A 15,000-nucleotide genomic window follows, 5' to 3' on the forward strand; every position below is an offset into this window, starting at 1 on the left:
CAATATCGATAATGTGTAGTTTTAGAGAAGAGAGGGATCCCGGGAGAAATCCGCCTCTCCGGCTCTTGCACGACAGAGGCGTTAATCCCCCCGGAAGCCTCGCTCCTCCCATTGTTCACGCGGTTTATTTCACCGCTTATGGCATTATATATTTGGAGTTGTACATTGGATACATGTTGGCCTCCTCGCTGTTTCCACAGGTGGGAGGACAGTGAGGGGCGGAGGGGGTATTGATGTTTCTCCAGCCACCGTGCTTACAATTAAGTGGACAGTGGTGGAAAAGAGGGGGGTAGCCAGATCGCCATGCGCACAATTAAGTGGACAGCGATAGGCAAGGGAAGGAGAAGTAATGCGATGGGGCCCGGGGCGAGTTGCCCTGGGTTGCCCGGTTTTATTGTGTGCTATACGAGGACAGAGAGGGCCTCGCCCCGCCAGCAGCAGAGGACATCATTGATGCCCCAGCGGCTATACGCGGCAAGAGGTCCGAGGACGGCCGCGTCCCTCTCTATCCTCTCTCTGATCTTATATTTAGCTACACTGACTATTTCTGCTTGTCTCTTCTCGAATAGAGAAGTGTTCCTTGCAGTCCACAGACACCATAGTATGAGTTTAAAGATGTACACCACTAAGTTAGTTTTGCTCTTGTCACCCTTAGCTGTGGATAGTCCAAGAGTAAGGATGACAGTGTTAACATTACGGGTTAGGGGAGTAGCGTTAATCCGCTCAGCTATAGGAAATGCCCAGTCCCAAACCCGCGTCGCAAAGTCGCAAGATAAAAACACGTGCTTTAATGTCTCGGTCCTGCCACAGCGGTGGCATTTCGGCGAAAACGTGCAGTGCATGTGGCTGGTGAGGAAACTCGCTGTGCGAACCACGCGGTGGCGGATCTTCCACAGCAGGTCGCTCTCCCAATTCGTGCTCAGCCCGCCGTATGTGTTCCGCCAGACTGAGAACCAGGGAATCCCTGGCAGTCGCAGTCTGTCTTCCCACGTCTGTTGAGCTTTGCTTGGATTAGGGAGGAGTGCTACAAACTCCGAGTAGATGTTTTTAACCTTCAGCGCTCGGAGGGGAGCGGAAGCTAGCCAAGGCTTGATCTCCGCCATGGCCTGGAGGAGATCGTCATAGACCCTGGGTCGTTTTCCAGGCGCCGCGACCGGGGCGGAATTGCCTTTCAGCCAATTCCACTCCTTACGGATACCGAGCTTGCGGCTAGTCCAATAGCGCGCTAGGTTTGCCCATGGAGCGTTATTGTCAGGGTTAGCCACTTGTGCAATCCATTTCAGCTGCAGGGATTTCACCTTTGACTGAATGTGGATGGCCGCCAGGCCTCCCTTTTCTCGCGGTTGCACGCACTTTTCTCTGCTAACCTGGGGGGTCTTACCAGACCAGACAAAATCCCAGACAAGTTTGTTCACCTTTGTGGCTACAGGAGGGGGCATTCTTAGCACACTGGCTGTGTACCAGAGTTTGCTCATCCCGAGTACATTGGTTATTAGAACTTTGCCCTTCAGGGATAGAGTCCGGCTGCGCCACAAGGTGAGGGTTTTTTCGAGTTTTTCTACGCGAGGTGCCCAGTTAAACTCGGTCAGGTCTCCAAACCCGTGCCAGATTCCAAGGATATGGAGCTTGTCTCTCTGCCACTTAATATCCACCGGAGTCTGGTCAGATCCTCGAGAGGAACCGATCCAGAGACCTTCGGATTTCGTGGCATTGAGCTTTGCTCCGGAAGCGCGTTCGTATGTACCAATTAGCGCGAAAGCCCTGCGTATAGAGTAAGAGTCTCGCAGCAGGAGGGTCGTGTCGTCGGCGTACTGAGTTGTTTTAACCGTCGCTTTTGACTGGGGAAGATGAAGACCAGTGACCTGAGGGTCTTTCCTGATCGCGTTCCCCAGAACCTCTGCACAAAGGCAGTAGAGCATGGGGCTAAGGGGGCAACCTTGGCGGACGCCGCGCTGTAGGGGGAAGAAGCTCGTGAGCCAGCCGTTATTACATACCGAGGCTTTACTGCCGTTGTACAGAGTCTTAATCCAGCGCCTAAAAACAGGCCCGAAATTCATTTTCTCGAGAACGCGATCGAGAAAATATCTGTCCACTCTATCAAAAGCTTTTTCCTGATCAAGTGCAATGAGGGCACCGGGAAGTCGTTTAGTTTCGGCATAGTCGAGAATATCCCTGATTAGGAAGTTGTTCTCGAAGATGCTTCGTCCCGGCACCCCGCATGTCTGATCAGGAGAAAGAACTGACGCGAGTACGGGTTTCAGCCTGTTTGCCAGTGCTTTTGCGCCAATCTTGTAATCTACGTTAAGTAGTGAGATTGGGCGCCAGTTCTTGAGGAGAAGCCTATCTCCCTTTTTAAAGAGCAACGAGAGTATGCTCCGCGTCTGGGATTCAGAGAGGTGGGTATGATCGTATCCACTATTTAAAGTATCCACCAGATCACACCCTACTAAATCCCAGAAGCGGAGATAGAACTCGGCTGGGAGACCGTCGTCTCCGGGGGTCTTGTTCCTCTTCATCTGGGTGAGGGCCTCACGGCAATCAGCCTCAGATAAAGGGGATTCAAGTGAAGACCTCTCCTCCTCGGAAAGGCGAGCGTCCAGCCTAGAGAGCAAGGAATCCTGAGCCTCAGGGTCTGTTGTTTCAGCGGTGTAAAGCGTGGTGTAAAACTCGCGCACCGCAGCCAAGATGTCTGAGGTGTTTGAGGCTGTACGGCCGCTGGAGGTGTGAAGCTCGGTGATGCTGTGTTTGGTGCGATTGTTGCTCTCTAGGCCGAAGAAATACCGGGTGGGTTTTTCCCCTTCCTCAAGCCATTGTGCTCTAGAGCGGACTTTAACCCCTTCTAGCACGCGGGTCTGTGCGTCTTCTAGCTCCTGCTTTATAGCACGGAGGCGAGAGACGTCAGCATCGCGCGTGTTTAGGCGTTGGTATTCCCTCTCTAGGGCGGCAATGTGGTGTCGCTTTTCTTTGGAAAGACGCACCGACGCGGCTATCGCAAGACGCTTTAGGTGAAATTTTCCCAAATCCCACCAGACCCGGCGGTCTGGGAACTGGGGTCGTTTCTGCTGCCACGAGGGCCAGAAGGCGCGAACGCTTTTGCGAAAGTCCTCGTTCTGCAGGACCGAGACATTAAATTTCCATACACCTCGCCCTGCTGGCTCGATGTCGGGGATTGTGAGGCGCGCATGTACGGCTGCGTGGTCTGAGAAAGGGAATGGCCTGACAGTACAAGACCCCCCCTGCATGAAAGGTTCCGGGGCGTAGATACGATCGATCCGTGTTCCTACCCTGCGATCAGGCGTGATGTAAGTTACTGCCGTACCCGATGGTGAGTACGATCGATAGAGGTCTAAGACCCGGAACCGTTCAAGGAAGGTATGTAAAGCAGGGTATCCTAATGTACCGCTTAGCGCGCTACCCCCCCATTTATCTAGGGCTAAGTTACTTACACAATTAAAATCGCCTCCGATGATGGCGGGTACCCCCGGGTGAGAGAGCCGCCAAAGATTTCCGTAAAAGGCGACTCTCTCTGCCGGGAGATTCGGAGCATAAAGGTTGTTCAAAGAGAAGTGAGTTTTGTTAACCTCAATGAGGACGCTGAGGAACCTGCCCTCAGTATCCCGTTTGAGGCTCACAAACTTGAAATTAAAGGACGGCTTAAACAGCACTCCGACGCCACGCGCGTGAGGAGACCCACAGCTCCAATAAGCCGGTCCCCCCCACTCCTTTTCCCAATGCTGCTCTTCCGTGGCAGTTGAAATGTGGGTCTCCTGCACGAACGCAACATCGCAGTTCATGCTGCGAAGCGCACTAAAAACTTTTTCACGTTTAGGCGCCTCGTGGATGCCATTGACGTTAATCGTGCAAACCGAGAACGCCATTGTGAAACAAATATAGGTTAACATAACCATGAGGTTAAGATTAATGATGCACATCTTTACCCTCGTAGAGGTGTTGGAAATGTTGGCGGTAGAGCTTGTCAAACAGCTGTTTAGCACGCTGCTCCCCCTTCATGTTCTCCCATCGGGTGCGGAGTTCGCTCTGTGCTGCGTGTCCAGCGAGTCGCAGCTTTTGGTGCGTGTAATCACCGTGCTTGTGCTGGAGAAAGAGGGCGAGTGCGTCCAGTCGGGAGCTTGAGTCCACTCCAGCGATTCTGCGGGCGTCTGATTTGAGATCTTTTACGAAAGCCCGCTCGTTTTCAGCTCGACTTCCAGCTCGACTTTCCTTTCGCGGGGGAGAGTCCGTTAAGTGAAGACCGGGTGGTCTTTTCTCTCCGGTCTTCGGGGAGGGTTCCTCGGTGCCGGTCTTTGGGGAGGACTCTGTTGGTATAAGGGAATCCGCGGAGATTGTGTGCTCTTGCGCTGTTGCGGGGGCAGCTGCCTCGTCCTGGTCCTTTTCGCTGTCAGAGGCCGTCTCTGTCGGTAGCGGCAGATCCGGCGATAGTGGTGGGAGTGTCTCCTCCTCCTGCGCGCACTGCATGCGCTCCTGTTCGGTGGTGAGTTCTTCTCGACGACGGCGATGAGGGCGTCGGCGCGGTTTGGTGCATTCTTTCACACCGTGGCCTATCTCTGAGCATCTTAGGCAACTCTGAGGTTGCCCAGTATATTTGAAGCTCAGAGAGGCTCCGTTTGTTGTTAGGCGGGCTGGCAGGTCACGGAGTAACTTGTCGTACAGGACAAGGCGGCATCCATTTTCGAAAGCAGCCAGGTCGGGCTCTTTGTGATGAAGCCGCGAAATAGAGTGTAGGTCTCCGTATCTGGTCATCAAGTCGCGGAAGGTGTCATCCGGGAACTCAACAGGCACAAATACGGAGACTGCCGTTCTGCGCACGGAGACTGGGGCGAGTTGGTAGTGGCGGCCGCCGACGTCGAGGCCTCGAGAGGCAGCGAGAACAGCTGACTGCTCGGTTTTGAAGGTGACCTCTAGGCCAGAGACCACCTGGGCGGTGCCGACAATGTCGGCGCTTTCTGTCCCCAGGAAGGCGCGCAGGACCTCCGCCGCAGAGACTGGTGTGCTGTCGTATCGCAGACGTACTGTCCGCAGGGCTGCGAAAGACCGAAAGACGGTTGGTTTTCGCTGTTGTAAAGCGGCCTCCCTGTAAGACATAGTCTTTCCAGTGGGCGTGGCTTTGGGCGTGTCCGTGGGCGTGTCCGTGGGCGTGTCCATGTCGTTTTCTGTTGGAGGAACCATTTTGGTGGGCGTGGTCAGGGCGTGTTCTAGAGGCGTTCCCAAGCTGTGGGCGCGGTCCTGCTAAGCCCTGGTGCTAGCAGGTTTCTCTAGATCAAGCGTTATACCGTGGAAATTCCCAGAGAACGAAACACGTGTTTACGTGATTACGTAATCCGGGTTTTCCCACGCCGAGGGCGCTTATACGAGAAGACCCTCGTCTATTCTTATCTAACCTTCAAACCCGAGGCTTACACTCGTCTTCGGTCGATAAGAACAGATACTACACTTGATCTTAGCCAAAAGGCCGAGAAGCGATGCAGAATATGGCTCGGACTACATGGAGCGTTTATCATTCTAGGCCTCCGCCATGTGGGTGACGGACTCGGTTTTAGGCCCTTCTGCCTCCTAAGATCACATGTGATGATCAGTCATGAACGTAGTGCTATCACGTACGAGCAGTATTCGCTTGATACACCGTCTTTGCGAGTGCAATGAGACATTTTTACCGCGCTAGTGCGTGCGTACGTTCTCACCGCACCGCTATAAAAGTCTAAAATATCACCGAGATCTTTCGTCTACGGCCATACCATCGAGAAAACACCGGTTCTCGTCCGATCACCGAAGTTAAGCTCGATTGGGCGCGGTTAGTACTTGGATGGGTGACCGCCTGGGAATACCGCGTGCTGTAGGCATTTCTTTTTCATTTTTTTCTAAACTATAAAGAAAAAGTTAGTGCAGGTTGATCATTGTCTAAGCTAAAGAAATGCCTCAGTTGTATGCGTTCTCAACTCGATCTATAGACAATTCAGGCATACTCAGCGACCGTATTGTAATCAAAATCGCGGTCGTAAACGTTCGCAAACGTTCAGCAGATTCAAGTAGAGTCATAATATTACAAGCGATCAGATCAGTGGATTGTGAAAGCCTGTAAGAGCGTTAGTACTCGCATAGGAAATGTCTATCAATGCAGTAAAATACTATGAGAGAAAGTGCGCAGTATTATCGCATTGGTCGCGCGTTTACACCGCGAGTGAACACGAACATTACTCAGCTCACATCTCATACAAGCTGAGATGCCATTCATAGCGTAAAGCTTGTCCAAATAAATGCTTTTCGAGATCATGTTTTCACTCACTAGAATAAAGCGCGAAGGTTGCAAAGCAGCGCGCGTATTCCACTGTTCTATTTTAGTGACGAAACAGTCGCACTGAACTTTCATCGCCGGTTAGCAACAACTGATCAAAACACAGCTCACCTTCGCTCGTTTCATCGCAAAAACACCGCTAGAATGCAGACCAAACACGACTAAAGCCTCTGCCCACCATGACGGTAATGTGAGAGCAACTTGTTCGCTATTAGAAGTTAAAATTTTTACAATAGTTGACTGATTACAAGCGGTGTGAAGTCCGTGCTTCACGAGTCGCTCGTTGTGATTGTGTTGTGATTACACTTGATTCGTATTGTTCGGGGACTAGCGCGAACGCAGGTCCCCACTACCAGAAATTATACGCTCGAGTTACCCACATTTGGGGTAATCGCAGGGGTCAACCCAATCGAAGTGCAATGAGAGGGCCTCACCCTGAGAGGACCGCCTTGGTGATCACGGTAAACCTCCCGCGTCAGGTAAGTATGAGTTTATTTGGCGTCCCTGTACACCGACTGTCCCCGGCTGATTTCATCCTCCATGTGGGAACGGTGCATCGCGGTGATTATGACCCGTCGTCTTAATGACGATCCTGTCTCTTATTGATCCCTCCCGCTATAGCTCGCATGAACAGCACGTAAATGATGCTCGAGGTGTTGCTTAAATGTGTCTTCCCGAAAGGGAAGGGGGCCGTACTCGGAGATAGTGCAATACCGAGACAACCCGTGGCTGGGACGCAGCAAGCCGCTTATTCCACAGCCAGTTTCCAAAAATCAGTTTAATATATGAGCTACTCAATGAGCAGCGTATCAGATATTAAGCTGATAAGAACAGATACTACACTTGATCTTAGCCAAAAGGCCGAGAAGCGATGCAGAATATGGCTCGGACTACATGGAGCGTTTATCATTCTAGGCCTCCGCCATGTGGGTGACGGACTCGGTTTTAGGCCCTTCTGCCTCCTAAGATCACATGTGATGATCAGTCATGAACGTAGTGCTATCACGTACGAGCAGTATTCGCTTGATACACCGTCTTTGCGAGTGCAATGAGACATTTTTACCGCGCTAGTGCGTGCGTACGTTCTCACCGCACCGCTATAAAAGTCTAAAATATCACCGAGATCTTTCGTCTACGGCCATACCATCGAGAAAACACCGGTTCTCGTCCGATCACCGAAGTTAAGCTCGATTGGGCGCGGTTAGTACTTGGATGGGTGACCGCCTGGGAATACCGCGTGCTGTAGGCATTTCTTTTTCATTTTTTTCTAAACTATAAAGAAAAAGTTAGTGCAGGTTGATCATTGTCTAAGCTAAAGAAATGCCTCAGTTGTATGCGTTCTCAACTCGATCTATAGACAATTCAGGCATACTCAGCGACCGTATTGTAATCAAAATCGCGGTCGTAAACGTTCGCAAACGTTCAGCAGATTCAAGTAGAGTCATAATATTACAAGCGATCAGATCAGTGGATTGTGAAAGCCTGTAAGAGCGTTAGTACTCGCATAGGAAATGTCTCTCAATGCAGTAAAATACTATGAGAGAAAGTGCGCAGTATTATCGCATTGGTCGCGCGTTTACACCGCGAGTGAACACGAACATTACTCAGCTCACATCTCATACAAGCTGAGATGCCATTCATAGCGTAAAGCTTGTCCAAATAAATGCTTTTCGAGATCATGTTTTCACTCACTAGAATAAAGCGCGAAGGTTGCAAAGCAGCGCGCGTATTCCACTGTTCTATTTTAGTGACGAAACAGTCGCACTGAACTTTCATCGCCGGTTAGCAACAACTGATCAAAACACAGCTCACCTACGCTCGTTTCATCGCAAAAACACCGCTAGAATGCAGACCAAACACGACTAAAGCCTCTGCCCACCATGACGGTAATGTGAGAGCAACTTGTTCGCTATTAGAAGTTAAAATTTTTACAATAGTTGACTGATTACAAGCGGTGTGAAGTCCGTGCTTCACGAGTCGCTCGTTGTGATTGTGTTGTGATTACACTTGATTCGTATTGTTCGGGGACTAGCGCGAACGCAGGTCCCCACTACCAGAAATTATACGCTCGAGTTACCCACATTTGGGGTAATCGCAGGGGTCAACCCAATCGAAGTGCAATGAGAGGGCCTCACCCTGAGAGGACCGCCTTGGTGATCACGGTAAACCCCCCGCGCCAGGTAAGTATGAGTTTATTTGGCGTCCCTGTACACCGACTGTCCCCGGCTGATTTCATCCTCCATGTGGGAACGGTGCATCGCGGTGATTATGACCCGTCGTCTTAATGACGATCCTGTCTCTTATTGATCCCTCCCGCTATAGCTCGAATGAACAGCACGTAAATGATGCTCGAGGTGTTGCTTAAATGTGTCTTCCCGAAAGGGAAGGGGGCCGTACTCGGAGGTAGTGCAATACCGAGACAACCCGTGGCTGGGACGCAGCAAGCCGCTTATTCCACAGCCAGTTTCCAAAAATCAGTTTAATATATGAGCTACTCAATGAGCAGCGTATCAGATATTAAGCTGATAAGAACAGATACTACACTTGATCTTAGCCAAAAGGCCGAGAAGCGATGCAGAATATGGCTCGGACTACATGGAGCGTTTATCATTCTAGGCCTCCGCCATGTGGGTGACGGACTCGGTTTTAGGCCCTTCTGCCTCCTAAGATCACATGTGATGATCAGTCATGAACGTAGTGCTATCACGTACGAGCAGTATTCGCTTGATACACCGTCTTTGCGAGTGCAATGAGACATTTTTACCGCGCTAGTGCGTGCGTACGTTCTCACCGCACCGCTATAAAAGTCTAAAATATCACCGAGATCTTTCGTCTACGGCCATACCATCGAGAAAACACCGGTTCTCGTCCGATCACCGAAGTTAAGCTCGATTGGGCGCGGTTAGTACTTGGATGGGTGACCGCCTGGGAATACCGCGTGCTGTAGGCATTTCTTTTTCATTTTTTTCTAAACTATAAAGAAAAAGTTAGTGCAGGTTGATCATTGTCTAAGCTAAAGAAATGCCTCAGTTGTATGCGTTCTCAACTCGATCTATAGACAATTCAGGCATACTCAGCGACCGTATTGTAATCAAAATCGCGGTCGTAAACGTTCGCAAACGTTCAGCAGATTCAAGTAGAGTCATAATATTACAAGCGATCAGATCAGTGGATTGTGAAAGCCTGTAAGAGCGTTAGTACTCGCATAGGAAATGTCTCTCAATGCAGTAAAATACTATGAGAGAAAGTGCGCAGTATTATCGCATTGGTCGCGCGTTTACACCGCGAGTGAACACGAACATTACTCAGCTCACATCTCATACAAGCTGAGATGCCATTCATAGCGTAAAGCTTGTCCAAATAAATGCTTTTCGAGATCATGTTTTCACTCACTAGAATAAAGCGCGAAGGTTGCAAAGCAGCGCGCGTATTCCACTGTTCTATTTTAGTGACGAAACAGTCGCACTGAACTTTCATCGCCGGTTAGCAACAACTGATCAAAACACAGCTCACCTTCGCTCGTTTCATCGCAAAAACACCGCTAGAATGCAGACCAAACACGACTAAAGCCTCTGCCCACCATGACGGTAATGTGAGAGCAACTTGTTCGCTATTAGAAGTTAAAATTTTTACAATAGTTGACTGATTACAAGCGGTGTGAAGTCCGTGCTTCACGAGTCGCTCGTTGTGATTGTGTTGTGATTACACTTGATTCGTATTGTTCGGGGACTAGCGCGAACGCAGGTCCCCACTACCAGAAATTATACGCTCGAGTTACCCACATTTGGGGTAATCGCAGGGGTCAACCCAATCGAAGTGCAATGAGAGGGCCTCACCCTGAGAGGACCGCCTTGGTGATCACGGTAAACCTCCCGCGTCAGGTAAGTATGAGTTTATTTGGCGTCCCTGTACACCGACTGTCCCCGGCTGATTTCATCCTCCATGTGGGAACGGTGCATCGCGGTGATTATGACCCGTCGTCTTAATGACGATCCTGTCTCTTATTGATCCCTCCCGCTATAGCTCGCATGAACAGCACGTAAATGATGCTCGAGGTGTTGCTTGAATGTGTCTTCCCGAAAGGGAAGGGGGCCGTACTCGGAGGTAGTGCAATACCGAGACAACCCGTGGCTGGGACGCAGCAAGCCGCTTATTCCACAGCCAGTTTCCAAAAATCAGTTTAATATATGAGCTACTCAATGAGCAGCGTATCAGATATTAAGCTGATAAGAACAGATACTACACTTGATCTTAGCCAAAAGGCCGAGAAGCGATGCAGAATATGGCTCGGACTACATGGAGCGTTTATCATTCTAGGCCTCCGCCGTGTGGGTGACGGACTCGGTTTTAGGCCCTTCTGCCTCCTAAGATCACATGTGATGATCAGTCATGAACGTAGTGCTATCACGTACGAGCAGTATTCGCTTGATACACCGTCTTTGCGAGTGCAATGAGACATTTTTACCGCGCTAGTGCGTGCGTACGTTCTCACCGCACCGCTATAAAAGTCTAAAATATCACCGAGATCTTTCGTCTACGGCCATACCATCGAGAAAACACCGGTTCTCGTCCGATCACCGAAGTTAAGCTCGATTGGGCGCGGTTAGTACTTGGATGGGTGACCGCCTGGGAATACCGCGTGCTGTAGGCATTTCTTTTTCATTTTTTTCTAAACTATAAAGAAAAAGTTAGTGCAGGTTGATCATTGTCTAAGCTAAAGAAATGCCTCAGTTGTATGCGTTCTCAACTCGATCTATAGACAATTCAGGCATACTCAGCGACCGTATTGTAATCAAAATCGCGGTCGTAAACGTTCGCAAACGTTCAGCAGATTCAAGTAGAGTCATAATATTACAAGCGATCAGATCAGTGGATTGTGAAAGCCTGTAAGAGCGTTAGTACTCGCATAGGAAATGTCTCTCAATGCAGTAAAATACTATGAGAGAAAGTGCGCAGTATTATCGCATTGGTCGCGCGTTTACACCGCGAGTGAACACGAACATTACTCAGCTCACATCTCATACAAGCTGAGATGCCATTCATAGCGTAAAGCTTGTCCAAATAAATGCTTTTCGAGATCATGTTTTCACTCACTAGAATAAAGCGCGAAGGTTGCAAAGCAGCGCGCGTATTCCACTGTTCTATTTTAGTGACGAAACAGTCGCACTGAACTTTCATCGCCGGTTAGCAACAACTGATCAAAACACAGCTCACCTTCGCTCGTTTCATCGCAAAAACACCGCTAGAATGCAGACCAAACACGACTAAAGCCTCTGCCCACCATGACGGTAATGTGAGAGCAACTTGTTCGCTATTAGAAGTTAAAATTTTTACAATAGTTGACTGATTACAAGCGGTGTGAAGTCCGTGCTTCACGAGTCGCTCGTTGTGATTGTGTTGTGATTACACTTGATTCGTATTGTTCGGGGACTAGCGCGAACGCAGGTCCCCACTACCAGAAATTATACGCTCGAGTTACCCACATTTGGGGTAATCGCAGGGGTCAACCCAATCGAAGTGCAATGAGAGGGCCTCACCCTGAGAGGACCGCCTTGGTGATCACGGTAAACCTCCCGCGTCAGGTAAGTATGAGTTTATTTGGCGTCCCTGTACACCGACTGTCCCCGGCTGATTTCATCCTCCATGTGGGAACGGTGCATCGCGGTGATTATGACCCGTCGTCTTAATGACGATCCTGTCTCTTATTGATCCCTCCCGCTATAGCTCGCATGAACAGCACGTAAATGATGCTCGAGGTGTTGCTTAAATGTGTCTTCCCGAAAGGGAAGGGGGCCGTACTCGGAGGTAGTGCAATACCGAGACAACCCGTGGCTGGGACGCAGCAAGCCGCTTATTCCACAGCCAGTTTCCAAAAATCAGTTTAATATATGAGCTACTCAATGAGCAGCGTATCAGATATTAAGCTGATAAGAACAGATACTACACTTGATCTTAGCCAAAAGGCCGAGAAGCGATGCAGAATATGGCTCGGACTACATGGAGCGTTTATCATTCTAGGCCTCCGCCATGTGGGTGACGGACTCGGTTTTAGGCCCTTCTGCCTCCTAAGATCACATGTGATGATCAGTCATGAACGTAGTGCTATCACGTACGAGCAGTATTCGCTTGATACACCGTCTTTGCGAGTGCAATGAGACATTTTTACCGCGCTAGTGCGTGCGTACGTTCTCACCGCACCGCTATAAAAGTCTAAAATATCACCGAGATCTTTCGTCTACGGCCATACCATCGAGAAAACACCGGTTCTCGTCCGATCACCGAAGTTAAGCTCGATTGGGCGCGGTTAGTACTTGGATGGGTGACCGCCTGGGAATACCGCGTGCTGTAGGCATTTCTTTTTCATTTTTTTCTAAACTATAAAGAAAAAGTTAGTGCAGGTTGATCATTGTCTAAGCTAAAGAAATGCCTCAGTTGTATGCATTCTCAACTCGATCTATAGACAATTCAGGCATACTCAGCGACCGTATTGTAATCAAAATCGCGGTCGTAAACGTTCGCAAACGTTCAGCAGATTCAAGTAGAGTCATAATATTACAAGCGATCAGATCAGTGGATTGTGAAAGCCTGTAAGAGCGTTAGTACTCGCATAGGAAATGTCTCTCAATGCAGTAAAATACTATGAGAGAAAGTGCGCAGTATTATCGCATTGGTCGCGCGTTTACACCGCGAGTGAACACGAACATTACTCAGCTCACATCTCATACAAGCTGAGATGCCATTCATAGCGTAAAGCTTGTCCAAATAAATGCTTTTCGAGATCATGTTTTCACTCACTAGAATAAAGCGCGAAGGTTGCAAAGCAGCGCGCGTATTCCACTGTTCTATTTTAGTGACGAAACAGTCGCACTGAACTTTCATCGCCGGTTAGCAACAACTGATCAAAACACAGCTCACCTTCGCTCGTTTCATCGCAAAAACACCGCTAGAATGCAGACCAAACACGACTAAAGCCTCTGCCCACCATGACGGTAATGTGAGAGCAACTTGTTCGCTATTAGAAGTTAAAATTTTTACAATAGTTGACTGATTACAAGCGGTGTGAAGTCCGTGCTTCACGAGTCGCTCGTTGTGATTGTGTTGTGATTACACTTGATTCGTATTGTTCGGGGACTAGCGCGAACGCAGGTCCCCACTACCAGAAATTATACGCTCGAGTTACCCACATTTGGGGTAATCGCAGGGGTCAACCCAATCGAAGTGCAATGAGAGGGCCTCACCCTGAGAGGACCGCCTTGGTGATCACGGTAAACCTCCCGCGTCAGGTAAGTATGAGTTTATTTGGCGTCCCTGTACACCGACTGTCCCCGGCTGATTTCATCCTCCATGTGGGAACGGTGCATCGCGGTGATTATGACCCGTCGTCTTAATGACGATCCTGTCTCTTATTGATCTCTCCCGCTATAGCTCGCATGAACAGCACGTAAATGATGCTCGAGGTGTTGCTTGAATGTGTCTTCCCGAAAGGGAAGGGGGCCGTACTCGGAGGTAGTGCAATACCGAGACAACCCGTGGCTGGGACGCAGCAAGCCGCTTATTCCACAGCCAGTTTCCAAAAATCAGTTTAATATATGAGCTACTCAATGAGCAGCGTATCAGATATTAAGCTGATAAGAACAGATACTACACTTGATCTTAGCCAAAAGGCCGAGAAGCGATGCAGAATCTGGCTCGGACTACATGGAGCGTTTATCATTCTAGGCCTCCGCCATGTGGGTGACGGACTCGGTTTTAGGCCCTTCTGCCTCCTAAGATCACATGTGATGATCAGTCATGAACGTACGAGCAGTATTCGCTTGATACACCGTCTTTGCGAGTGCAATGAGACATTTTTACCGCGCTAGTGCGTGCGTACGTTCTCACCGCACCGCTATAAAAGTCTAAAATATCACCGAGATCTTTCGTCTACGGCCATACCATCGAGAAAACACCGGTTCTCGTCCGATCACCGAAGTTAAGCTCGATTGGGCGCGGTTAGTACTTGGATGGGTGACCGCCTGGGAATACCGCGTGCTGTAGGCATTTCTTTTTCATTTTTTTCTAAACTATAAAGAAAAAGTTAGTGCAGGTTGATCATTGTCTAAGCTAAAGAAATGCCTCAGTTGTATGCGTTCTCAACTCGATCTATAGACAATTCAGGCATACTCAGCGACCGTATTGTAATCAAAATCGCGGTCGTAAACGTTCGCAAACGTTCAGCAGATTCAAGTAGAGTCATAATATTACAAGCGATCAGATCAGTGGATTGTGAAAGCCTGTAAGAGCGTTAGTACTCGCATAGGAAATGTCTCTCAATGCAGTAAAATACTATGAGAGAAAGTGCGCAGTATTATCGCATTGGTCGCGCGTTTACACCGCGAGTGAACACGAACATTACTCAGCTCACATCTCATACAAGCTGAGATGCCATTCATAGCGTAAACCTTGTCCAAATAAATGCTTTTCGAGATCATGTTTTCACTCACTAGAATAAAGCGCGAAGGTTGCAAAGCAGCGCGCGTATTCCACTGTTCTATTTTAGTGACGAAACAGTCGCACTGAACTTTCATCGCCGGTTAGCAACAACTGATCAAAACACAGCTCACCTTCGCTCGTTTCATCGCAAAAACACCGCTAGAATGCAGACCAAACACGACTAAAGCCTCTGCCCACCATGACGGTAATGTGAGAGC

General features: G+C 49.3%; 1 protein-coding gene and 17 non-coding genes across 18 annotated transcripts in view; 6 read left to right on the plus strand and 12 right to left on the minus strand.

The window, feature by feature from the left end:
* The window catches only part of LOC125570274, a 5,570-nt gene extending 107 nt beyond the window's left edge, over window positions 1-5,463 (minus strand). The window contains exons 1-2 of the mRNA XM_048731754.1: window positions 3,939-5,463; window positions 1-655 (exon numbers count right to left, since the gene is read on the minus strand). The exon at window positions 1-655 is cut by the window's left edge and continues 107 nt beyond it. Of these exons, the coding sequence (XP_048587711.1) occupies window positions 402-655; window positions 3,939-5,187 (1,503 nt within the window). The 5' untranslated portion in view covers window positions 5,188-5,463 and the 3' untranslated portion in view covers window positions 1-401. The remainder of the gene's footprint in view (window positions 656-3,938) is intronic.
* Window positions 5,288-5,482, minus strand: LOC125570823. The gene has a single exon (XR_007313135.1). It is a non-coding gene; the product is annotated as a U2 spliceosomal RNA (small nuclear RNA).
* A 257-nt stretch (window positions 5,483-5,739) lies between these two features.
* On the plus strand, window positions 5,740-5,858 carry LOC125571045. The gene has a single exon (XR_007313356.1). It is a non-coding gene; the product is annotated as a 5S ribosomal RNA (ribosomal RNA).
* A 773-nt stretch (window positions 5,859-6,631) lies between these two features.
* LOC125570443 lies at window positions 6,632-6,797 on the minus strand. Its single transcript, XR_007312770.1, has one exon. It is a non-coding gene; the product is annotated as a U1 spliceosomal RNA (small nuclear RNA).
* Window positions 6,798-6,990: 193 nt separating this feature from the next.
* Window positions 6,991-7,183, minus strand: LOC125570780. Its single transcript, XR_007313105.1, has one exon. It is a non-coding gene; the product is annotated as a U2 spliceosomal RNA (small nuclear RNA).
* A 257-nt stretch (window positions 7,184-7,440) lies between these two features.
* LOC125571046 lies at window positions 7,441-7,559 on the plus strand. Its single transcript, XR_007313357.1, has one exon. It is a non-coding gene; the product is annotated as a 5S ribosomal RNA (ribosomal RNA).
* Window positions 7,560-8,332: 773 nt separating this feature from the next.
* On the minus strand, window positions 8,333-8,498 carry LOC125570459. The gene has a single exon (XR_007312786.1). It is a non-coding gene; the product is annotated as a U1 spliceosomal RNA (small nuclear RNA).
* Window positions 8,499-8,691: 193 nt separating this feature from the next.
* Window positions 8,692-8,884, minus strand: LOC125570764. Its single transcript, XR_007313089.1, has one exon. It is a non-coding gene; the product is annotated as a U2 spliceosomal RNA (small nuclear RNA).
* Window positions 8,885-9,141: 257 nt separating this feature from the next.
* LOC125571047 lies at window positions 9,142-9,260 on the plus strand. The gene has a single exon (XR_007313358.1). It is a non-coding gene; the product is annotated as a 5S ribosomal RNA (ribosomal RNA).
* A 773-nt stretch (window positions 9,261-10,033) lies between these two features.
* On the minus strand, window positions 10,034-10,199 carry LOC125570444. The gene has a single exon (XR_007312771.1). It is a non-coding gene; the product is annotated as a U1 spliceosomal RNA (small nuclear RNA).
* Window positions 10,200-10,392: 193 nt separating this feature from the next.
* Window positions 10,393-10,585, minus strand: LOC125570765. The gene has a single exon (XR_007313090.1). It is a non-coding gene; the product is annotated as a U2 spliceosomal RNA (small nuclear RNA).
* Window positions 10,586-10,842: 257 nt separating this feature from the next.
* On the plus strand, window positions 10,843-10,961 carry LOC125571048. Its single transcript, XR_007313359.1, has one exon. It is a non-coding gene; the product is annotated as a 5S ribosomal RNA (ribosomal RNA).
* A 773-nt stretch (window positions 10,962-11,734) lies between these two features.
* LOC125570445 lies at window positions 11,735-11,900 on the minus strand. The gene has a single exon (XR_007312772.1). It is a non-coding gene; the product is annotated as a U1 spliceosomal RNA (small nuclear RNA).
* Window positions 11,901-12,093: 193 nt separating this feature from the next.
* On the minus strand, window positions 12,094-12,286 carry LOC125570766. The gene has a single exon (XR_007313091.1). It is a non-coding gene; the product is annotated as a U2 spliceosomal RNA (small nuclear RNA).
* Window positions 12,287-12,543: 257 nt separating this feature from the next.
* Window positions 12,544-12,662, plus strand: LOC125571049. The gene has a single exon (XR_007313360.1). It is a non-coding gene; the product is annotated as a 5S ribosomal RNA (ribosomal RNA).
* Window positions 12,663-13,435: 773 nt separating this feature from the next.
* Window positions 13,436-13,601, minus strand: LOC125570446. The gene has a single exon (XR_007312773.1). It is a non-coding gene; the product is annotated as a U1 spliceosomal RNA (small nuclear RNA).
* Window positions 13,602-13,794: 193 nt separating this feature from the next.
* Window positions 13,795-13,987, minus strand: LOC125570767. The gene has a single exon (XR_007313092.1). It is a non-coding gene; the product is annotated as a U2 spliceosomal RNA (small nuclear RNA).
* Window positions 13,988-14,231: 244 nt separating this feature from the next.
* On the plus strand, window positions 14,232-14,350 carry LOC125571050. The gene has a single exon (XR_007313361.1). It is a non-coding gene; the product is annotated as a 5S ribosomal RNA (ribosomal RNA).
* Window positions 14,351-15,000: the final 650 nt, after the last annotated feature.

Source organism: Nematostella vectensis, chromosome 8 (genome assembly GCF_932526225.1).
Source record: "Nematostella vectensis chromosome 8, jaNemVect1.1, whole genome shotgun sequence".
Classification (NCBI taxonomy): domain Eukaryota; kingdom Metazoa; phylum Cnidaria; class Anthozoa; order Actiniaria; family Edwardsiidae; genus Nematostella; species Nematostella vectensis.